Raw genomic sequence first — 10,464 nt, forward strand, 5'->3', positions numbered from 1 at the left:
TGTCATTGTTACTCTTCTGTCCGTCACCACATAAAACTCGCCCAAACTATTTGACTGGCCCGGCAGATCGTTGCAGGAGCATAGTTCGGCTAACGACAGAGAGACTCCACATAAACTTTCTACTGCAAAAGATTTGTGGCCGGGGAAAGTTCAGACATAAATTAATTGGAAACTAGCCTGATAATAATTGACATATCAAATAATAATATTTTGCATATTTGCACTTTGCATTGTCTGTCATTTTAATTGTCATTTGTCGCAGTTTTTTGATTTGTTTGTCAATTCATTTAATTGACATAAAATAATGATACATGTAGTAAATTTATGATAAAAAAATAAATAATGTGGTCTCATATAAATGGTTGAATACTTAGCTTCTTTTTATACTTCGATTTTCTTGACTATGAAAAAAGCAGGACTTTGACTTATGATAGGGTATATATACTCTAACAACAGATTCAACACAGACACACATGCTAAAAGCTTTTAATGTTGCATAAGTACAAAAAGTAAGGAAATATAACCCAGTCAATGTGAAAACTTGCCATTATTACCAGATGAAATTCTGGTGAATTTATTAAAACAAAATTTAAAAAAAATAAAAAATAAAAAAATTCAAATTTTCAGAAGCCTTATGTAGATTGGTAGATGCATGGTAAAAGGTAAAAATTTTTACCAGTTTAAAATTAAATTAGCATTACAGTGAGGAAATAAAAAATGTTAAATCAAACAGAGCCTTCATGTCACTGATGATTCACGTGGAGATGACTCAGAGAAAAATGTTTGGGCAATTCCCGGGTGCTTTATGTCCGTATCAGCGAGGTCATCATTCAGCTTTTTTGGCGCATACACACGGAAGCTTACTGCTACACTGCACATCATCCCAGCACTTGTTATCTGTAAATATATAAAGGAACAGGAGTCTCAGAGAAGCCACAAGCCGTTGTCTTGAATGGGAGTGTATCGTCTGCGTTAAAATGACGCCACACGGACTTTTCCAAAAGTTAAAGGGCATACAGTACTGCAGTTCATCTATATTTTTGTTCATCTGCATCAAACACTAACATGATAATGTATTGTCATTTACCTCCATAGTTCATTTGCAAACAGTGCTGCCTCCACCAGCGGTTATCAAATTTTCCACAGGCACGATAGTCGAAAGGGGTCCCGTCAGTCCACAGCCAGAACCCCTCCTGAAAGACACAACGCAACTGAAATGTGTACAAGTAAAACAAAAAATAAATAACATGTAAATAAAGATAAATAAAGCACCTTCTGGCAGTCAGAGCCTCCAAGCCATGTTCTTCCAAATCCATGTGTGGCTTTTCTTATCATGAATTGGATGTGATGATACTCATCAGCATCATGCACCGAGGCAAGGTTTGCACCCTTGGTCTGGCAGTATTTCTGAAGTGGAGAAGAATTAGAAACAGTAGAAAAAAAAGTTTCAAAGATAAGAAAAACAAACCAAAATGTCACCTCGGAATCGGCCCAGGTCATCTTTCCCGGAAAATAGTAGAAACAACGGCCGCTGAGCTCAGTCCAGCCAGCAGGGCACGATGCCGACCTCTTCACCAGGTGAGCTGAAGAGACATAAAGAAGAACATGGGAGACGGTGTCGGAATGAATTCTTTAAAATAATGGATCATATTAAGGCTCACCACCTGCTCGGCCCAGAGCCATCACAGCACAGATAAGCACAGACAGAGTCAGCGACTTCATCTTGGTGGATATGATGCAGCTACTGAAGCCAGTAAGGAAACTAGAGTGACTAATGGGTGCAAAGAAATGCAGAAGAAGAAAGGTGGAGAGAACAGATAAGAGGTGTTCTTTTTTTCTTGAGGTCAAGATGTGGCTTTGGTCTTCTTGTGTGGACACGTCCAATAAAAGAAACAGCTACTCTAGTAGACTGTAGTCTCTTTTATTTGAGTGCAAAAATGTGCACATTGCACAATGATCAAAAACAGAGAGAGATGTGGATCATTCTAATACTGATATTAGTAATTAATATTAATGTATTAGCCAAGTCTTAAATTCATATGCTGCATATGATGTTACCGGTTTAAGAGGGCAGAATGCAGACGATAGACTGTAGCAAAAGTGGACGCCATGACACCTTCTCAAAAGTGAAGCCAAAGCATGTGGAGCTGGCTCTGGTGTCTGGCTGCAGGATAGGTCAAAAGCTCCACCTCCTCCATGTTAGTTGATGGGATAGAGCTACCGTCATTTTAGGGTAGTTAATAAAATACTGATGTTCATTCATTCATTCATTTCTGAAGTTTTAGGTTTTAGTCAGTCATTTCACATCACATCAGGATGATGGACAGTTGCCATCGAGAGTAGGAACGTCAAAATAACTGCTTCTCTGTCTGAAACCTACAAAATGAAAAGCTGTGCTGTTCACAGACCTCAAGGATCTGAGGGATCGTTGCAGTTTTTTGTAAGTGAATTAATATAAGAAAAATTCAGCAGACGGTAGTTAGCATACGTCTGAATCCAAAATGGTTCCAAATTTCTCTGTAGCTGGTGGAGGCAGAGCAGAGCGCAATGTTAAAGAAACACAAAAGCCAGTGAGTCTAGAAGAATTATGGGAGGGTCACTAATAACGCGGCTCCAAATTCACAAGATGGCGCCGCCCGTCTCCCTGGAATTCTAGCCTCACTTTGTCCAAAGGGAGGAAGTGGAGACCCGTTACGAGACTTGAGAGAACTTGTGTCCACATAAACTGAGAGAGGAGCCTGCAATAGATTAGAAGCTGGGAGCAGACAGCGTGTTGTCACGTTTACATCCACACACACAGATGTATTGTATCACTGCATTCATGCTGCATTCATTTCTATTTAGTTCAAAGGTAGTATTGTTGCTTTTTGACGTGTTTTGAAATGGAAGAGTGGATATAGTAAGGATATAGGGCAGGTGTGTGTCAGTAGGTAGAGTGGGTGTCAGTAGGTAGAGTGGGTTGAAGGGTTAGAGGTTCAATCCGCAATGGACCACACGTCCGTGAGCAAGACACTGAACCCAGGTTGCTTGGCACTGGTGTGTGAATGTGTCTGTGCTTGTGTAGTTGTGTCACTGTGACTGTAAAGCGATTTGACTTATAGAAAGAAGGAGAACACAAGACAAGTCAAATATGGACTTTAAATTATGTCATCCTAGGTGCTGGAGTAATTTAACTCTGAAAGTACTACAAGTACTACAAGTACCCTTTACAGGAGGCCTCTTCCTGTATGTGGCAAAGATACCATGATAACACTGTTTGATGTTTAAGTTAGTTTGGAAGAAGTAAAAAAAATCCCAGTTTGTATCGCGTGATCGACAATACAACCAAGTTCCCACATGAAAAGAACGAAACCCCAATGATACTGCAAAGATACAACGTTAGTTCTGTTGCAATAATTTACCAACTTCCCTTTATTTCACGCTCTGCTGCTCAGCTGTACAGTCACAGGATCACATTCAAATGATGTTTTAAATGGGAGAATGTCATAATTCTTCCTCCTTCTTTTAATCCCACTCTGTCTGAAAGGCTTTCTAGAAGAGAAGGTGAAAACTGTAACGCCTCAAATGAACTAGTGTTAAAGTGAGTTGTGACACTAAACGTGTTAAGGTTGAAATCCTAATTTAATATGAATTTCACTCGGTATGAGAAGAGTTTCTGCATCGGCCATTTACAATCAGACTTGAGTGATGACATTGGTGTTGCCATTGCTTTTATGGATCAGACAGAGGAATCCCTGAAAAACTGTGAACTCACCACAGAGAGAAAGGCTGAGAGACAGACAGACACAGAGACAGGCAGAGAGACAGACAGACACACAGAGGAGGAAAATCACCACCGTGACCAATTTCGCTTCTGATTGTAGCTGAAGTTTTGCATATTGTATGCACACATAGCTTTAGAGCTATGTGTCTTTAAACAGGCGAGTCATTGTCTAAAGTATTTGTTCAGTTTGAAGAGACATAAACACTCAAACTCTCAAAGCTCTATATGTCCTCATGTTGTTGTAGTGTTGACACCACATGGACCCATGTTAAGGGAAATGTGCTGTGTGTTCCCTTCAGTTCTCAGTACATGTAGACTTTTTATACCTACACTCATTTGCCAGTATTTTAATTTTGATCAAAAAATTGTTGTCATCACCTTTTTTTGTATCCAGTCTTGTTCTGTTTAGTTTTTTTTTTGACAATTTTTGACTCAAGTTCTTGTAAAAAAAAAAACAACAAGTACACCTGTTTGTAGCTTCTGTTTCCTGTGTCATGCTTTTTGGCTCCCTGTGTATCTCAACTGTGTCAGAGTACCGGTGTGTTTTTGGTGACGTCTGACCTGATTCTTTCGACCTAGAAAGATTCTTTTTATGTTGTGCGTATGCGCGGTCACTGGTGGCTGTGTCTGAGCTTAATGACGCTCATTGGTCTTACTGTATGCAATGTCTTCTTTTGAAGATTGTCCCAAATACAGATGACATGATCAGTGGGTTTATGTAAACTCACAAATTTAGTTTTGCATCAAGAAGTTGCACCAAAAAGGACGCATGATTTTCTTTAAATTTGGTTCACAAAACCAAACCACAGACAGGTAAAGTTAGTAATGACGGGGGGCAATCACGCGAGAACATTTTGCATGCAAATGTCAGACTGTTCACTCAGGAGGTGGTGGAGACCAAAAACAGAACTGAAAAAGGTTGATCACGAGACTTATCATCAAGTGGCTGAAAGATGTTATTCCATAACTAAGTAATGTTATGAATTATGCTCAATTTAATATTGTTGTACTTACCTCTGAATTCTGCTGCCCCTCTGTGCCAAAAATATCAGAGCTTGCAAGTTTAAGTAATTAATTCAGCTTTGTATATTAATTATAGTGCTGTTCAACAACATCATTATTACAGTGACTAGTTCCCTATGTATCTCAGCTGTGACAGGGTGTGTTTTTGGTGGCATCTGACCTGACACACTAACCTATAACATAGATGTGGCCTGTCGCTGAGGGCTGTGTTTGTAGTTAATGTCACTGATTTGACTCATAAAATAATATGTTTTCTTTTGAAGATTGTTCCTAGCCCTAGGGAAATACCAGTGCTGTGCAAGTTCACACTAAACAGGAACTCGTTCAAAGTTCAGCTCGTACAGACAAAGGTCAGCTAGTTCAAGTTCATAGTTCACATTTTTTTAGTTCCAAAATGAACAGTTTGTATTCATTTTTTCATTTTATTTTTTTTTAAATGAGCAGCTTCAAACTATTCTTATTCAATAGAATCTCTGACTGACCTGCCCATCCATCCCCAGCCCGCCTTTCTGTGTGGAGTTTGCATGTTCTCCCTGTGTCTGCGTGGGTTCCATCTCTAAAATATGAACGGCACCGTTCAGTTTTGCATCGAGGTGTTGTTTCCAAACTGACACATGATATAATGTGAACTGCACAGCACCAAACCACAGACAAGACACAGCTGTGGATCCATTAACATTTTTCAATGCAAAAGACAGAATTTTCACTCAGGAGGTGGTGGAGACCAAAAACAGCTAAATAAAGGGTTATGAGACTTGATTTCACCAAGTGGAATCTGACCTGATATAGTGACCTAGAAAGATTTCTTTATATGAAGTACATGACTGCAGCCTGTCACTTTGAGCTGTCATTGTGGTTAATGACACTCGGTTGTCTTATAATATGTCTCCTTTTGAAGATTTCCCCCAGCCCTAGGCTAATAGTGATGATGTGATCAGTCAGTCCAAGTAAACACTGAAGAATCATTGTGCATGCTGAATTCAGTTTTATGTGTGACCAGTTTTATACACCTAATTCTAACATGGCTCCACGAAAATAGAAATGGTGATATGAGAGGGTGAGGTCTAATTTTCTGTAGAAGCCTAAAAGAAATTGTGCTCTAGTCCGTTTTGTTAATGAATGTTGTTGGGGAGCACCATGTCTTGGAGGTGCAGCTGGTACACAAAGGTCACGGTGTCAATTTCAGAGAAACACAGTGAACTACCTTCACAGCACCAAACTGATAAAGTTTGTTATTCGCTTCTGAATGTATGAGAGCAGTTTTCTGCTTGAGAGACACATTTTGGTGGTGGACACCAAAAACACAGTTGCAAAAAATCTATTGACATTCATCTGATGGCCAGAAACACGACCCTAAATGACCGATAGTGTTACTGGATGTGTAAACTTCACTTTAAAATGCAAGTGTTGTTTACTCAACTTGTTTATGCTGTCTCCAAGTGACCAGAAGAAATCGCTGCATGTATTAATTCACAGAACCTTTTTGTCTTATTCCAGGCAACATCATGATGTCAGCATTTGAGAGAGAGGAGGAAACAGATTCAGTCCTGCTGTTGGCTAATGTGTCGCAGTCAAATGCCTGAAATGGGAAGTGCAGGTGCTTTTATCACTTCATGCCTGGGTTGAAGCTGTTACTGTGAAACAGCTCAGAAGCGACAGTGCGGAATGTACAAGAGGAAAAAGCCCTGCTGGTACGGCTGATCAGGAGATAGTTAAGAACTTAGTTTGGTGGAAATTTACCCGACCTTTTATCTTCTGCGTGAGTCATGACAAAACAAACAACTCTCTGGACATTTAATCAGGTACATTAGTGAGGATACGTCTAATTTACAGCTTAATTATAGTAGGAAATATGTGCATATTAATATAACCAGTAACTGTAGATTAACATTTTACATTTAAAAAAATGTGATTGTTAATTAGAACTGAACAAAGCAGCAGGTTATCTCCAGTGCTGCATGAACAGTAATAATATGCCCTAGTTAAACGAATCTGTGCTGCTATCAGAGTTCCACGAATTTCAGGATGATGGTAAACTGTCATAAATCAGTCATTACTCCTTGAAAAAGTAAATACATTTCAGCTTTTATAAAGAAATTCATTCATCTTCTGTAACCGCTTGTTCCTGTTAAGGGTCGCAGGGTCTGCTGGAGCCTATCCCAGCTGTCATCGGGCGAGAGGCGGGGTACACCCTGGACAGGTCGCCAGTCTATTGCAGAGAGACATTCTTGCTGTGAGGCATCAGTGCTAACCACCTCGCCACTGTGCCGCCCTTATAAAGAAATAATAAATTATTATTATTGACTTTATTAACAGATATGTAATTGAATGGTGGTAATAAGTAAGGGTAAGCAACTCCAGTTGCTTACCCTTACTTATAACTGAGACTTCTGAAACGTGGGGTGAAAAAAATATATATATATATTTCTGATGAAAATTAATCTTAACTTCACTGCTAATTTGGCACACAACTGCTCTGAAGTTAAGGAGGATGTTTTGCAAAATCCTTCTGGGTACACAGTGTCTGAGAGTCTGCTTATCTTGGTCCAAAGATAGCGCATTGTTGGCCCGAAAGGAATGATAAATGCTGAGAAATGTCACTGGTCCACATGCAGTGAAAGCAAACAAACAAATGCACACAAGCACCTGAGAGCGAGTTGAAGGGAGAGCCACTTCTCATAAAGGCAGGAGGCACATTTCCCACACAGGTCTGCATCGACCCAGAGACTCCTCAGCAGATGAGGCGATAATGAGAGCTCATTTTATTCTTCATGCCAGGGCTGAACTTTGACACAGTGTTGTTGCTATCAATAGCTATAGTGGCTCTGGAGAAGGTGTGGTGTTTGATCCCAAGACAAAAGTAGTAGTAGTAGTAGTAGTAGGAAATCAATATATTCTTGTTAGTCTAGTATTCAGGACAAAGGGCATTACGTCACAGCATTCATAAAGTCCTAACAACAAAGATTTCCACTAGACTTGGTCGAACACAACAGAGCTCTGCAAGCAAAGTTAGCTAATGTTAGCTGTCAAAGAAAAGAAATGAATGTGATGCTAGTGGAAGTTATTTTATTCCAATGATTCCCACCCATAGTTAAGGCTAGGCAAGCAGCAGTCATTGTCATTAGACTGAAGATGTTTACTGTCATGTGCATGGTAAAAACAGCAGTTTCGATAATTCAGTTAAATTCTGACTTTGCAAGTCTCCCTTACACTAAAAGGAAGGAATTTAAGACCAATACAAATAAAAAGAAGGCGCAAGAGAAATTCATCCTCTTTCTCTCTACTTTGCTCTGGGCTTCCAGAGAGATAACCTTCCTTCCATTTTGAATTGGGCACCACTGTCATACGTAATTACCGTAAAGATTCATGCACACCACATGTAACCGGATGCAGTGTGCAGAGTTGTGCCACTGTCCCAAACAGTCGCCTGAGCCACCGGCTGACAAGCTGCACCTTTATTTAGACCAAAATTAGGGTTGCGAGGTTGTATAAAAATCCTGAGTAACCCTTGAGCACCTCACATCAGCCACATAACTAAGCTAAAACGCCTTATAATGGTAAACGTTAGCTTGCTAAAACACATGATGATAAACTATATATCAACCACGGTATGTGTTAGCGGTGTTACTGCAGTTTGAGTAATATTGCTTGTATCAGTATGTATTGTGGAGTTTTGGCTTGTAATTTAATGCGTTGTATTCTCAGTGAAGGTCTACCATCCACCCCTGTCCTTAGCCCTAACCATCTCATTTAATTTAATAAAATGACACATGAATTGTTTGTTCGTCCTGCTGCACTTCTGTGTTCTTGTTGTTAATGTAGTTCAGTTTTTAAAAAAGAATAAGGGGGTTCTGTGTATATCCATACTAATTTTATAACTATGCATCTGTTGACAGAACTCAATAAAAAAAGAAAAAAGACACATGAAGAATGCCATGACATTAAAACTACCCAAAGAGGCGTGATATTTATATATAGTTTCCCAACATGACATAGGCAGAGTAGTTTTTAATTCTGGTTCATACAGTGTCCAGACTTGATAGCGCCTCACCATCACCCCTACCTTTCACAGTCACTCACTTCCCCATGCTGCTGCAGACAAGTGGCTTGTAGCCACTCCTCACACTACCACCACCACCATCACTTTGGCTCAGGTGAGCGGACAGCTAAAGAGGCTCCTAGCAAAGCAGCCAGTCCAGACAGAGTATCCCCACGATTACTCAGGGCCTGTGCTTCTGCGCTGGGGGGACCCTTCAGCATGTATTTAACCTGAGCCTACACCTTAGGAGGGTCCCCCTGCAGTGGAAGACATCATGCATCATCCCTGTCCCCAAGAAGTCACTCCCGAGGGAGATGAATGACTACAGACTGGTTGCCCTGACATCCAGCACCATGAAGACCATGGAGCGGCTGCTACTCCATCACATCAGGCCCCAGGTCCGTAACGCTCTCGACCCACTGCAGTTTGAGTACCAGGAGAAGGTGGGGGTGGAGGACGCCATCCTCTACCTGTTCCATCGGAATCTCTCACACTTGGACAAGGGGAATGCAACTGTGACGATCATGTTTTTTGACTTTTCCAGTGCATTCAACACAATCCAGCCCTGCTGCTGAGAGACAAGCAAACAGAGATGGGAGTGGACACACCACACTTCCTGGATAGCAGACTATCTCACTGGGAGACCTCAGTATGTCAGGTTGGGGAATTGCACGTCTGGGACTATCGTCAGCAGCACTGGAGCACCACAGGGGACTGTGCTCTCCCCTGTCCTATTCACCCTGTACACCTCGGATTTCAAGCACAACACAGAGTCATGTCACCTGCAGAAGTTCTCAGACACTGCAGTTGTGTGGTGTACCAGGGATGGACAGAAGCAGGAGTACAAACCACCTTCTGATGAATACATCTAAAAGCAAAGAGATGGATTTCTGGAGGTCAAGGCCCCATCTGCAGCCTTTAACTATCAACGGGGAGTGTGTAGAGGTGGTTCAGACCTATAAGTACCTGGGTCTACAGTTGGATCACAAACTGGACTGGTCAGCTAACATAGACTCAGTATACACAAAGGGTCAGAGCTGTCTCTGTTTCCTCAGGAGGCTAAGGTCGTTTAATATCTTAAAAGCTGCTGGACATGTTCTACCAGACTATCGTTGCCAGTGCCCTCTTCTACACTGTGGTGTGCTGGGGAGGCAGCATTGAGAAGGAGGGCACTTTAGCCGGGAGTTGGGCAGAGTGCTGAGCTACCAAGATGGCGACAGCTAGGGACACCACAATGAGCTTCAAAACCACTCCTCAGGAATCCTATGGGTGACGTCACAGAGGATTCATCCACCTTTATATACTTTGATTGTCAGCTGTTCGCTGTGTGCCGACTTTTTGCTGAAATTAGCTTCCTGCCATAACTGAAAGTGATACTCAGCCAACCAAAACAATGAGCTGAAAGATGTTAAATAGGATCAGACTAACAGTGAAAATTAGGGCCACTATTAAAATACAGAACAAAAATATTGATAAGAGGAGTTTATAATGATCATGAAAGAAAGAAATTCCTCAAATCCAAGCTTCACACGATGACAAAGAGACGTAATGATGTTAATCATATTATATAAAGTATCACTTGCCACTGCAGGTGAAATTGCACTCTCAAAACGCTCCCAGGAATCTGATCCTGCCTTGA

General features: G+C 41.0%; 1 protein-coding gene across 1 annotated transcript; it reads right to left on the bottom strand.

Moving 5' to 3' along the window:
* Positions 1-826: 826 nt before the first annotated feature.
* Positions 827-2,083, bottom strand: LOC311486237 (type-2 ice-structuring protein-like; the record flags this gene model as incomplete). Its single annotated transcript, XM_084542027.1, has 4 exons — positions 1,665-2,083; positions 1,273-1,583; positions 1,088-1,193; positions 827-897 (listed from the first exon to the last, which is right to left on the bottom strand). Exons 1-4 carry the CDS (start codon positions 1,720-1,722, stop codon positions 827-829), a joined length of 546 nt encoding a protein of 181 aa, XP_084398153.1. The 5' UTR covers positions 1,723-2,083.
* Between the last annotated feature and the right edge of the window lie 8,381 nt (positions 2,084-10,464).

This window comes from Chelon labrosus, assembly GCF_963514085.1.
Source record: "Chelon labrosus genome assembly, chromosome: 1".
Lineage (NCBI taxonomy): Eukaryota > Metazoa > Chordata > Actinopteri > Mugiliformes > Mugilidae > Chelon > Chelon labrosus.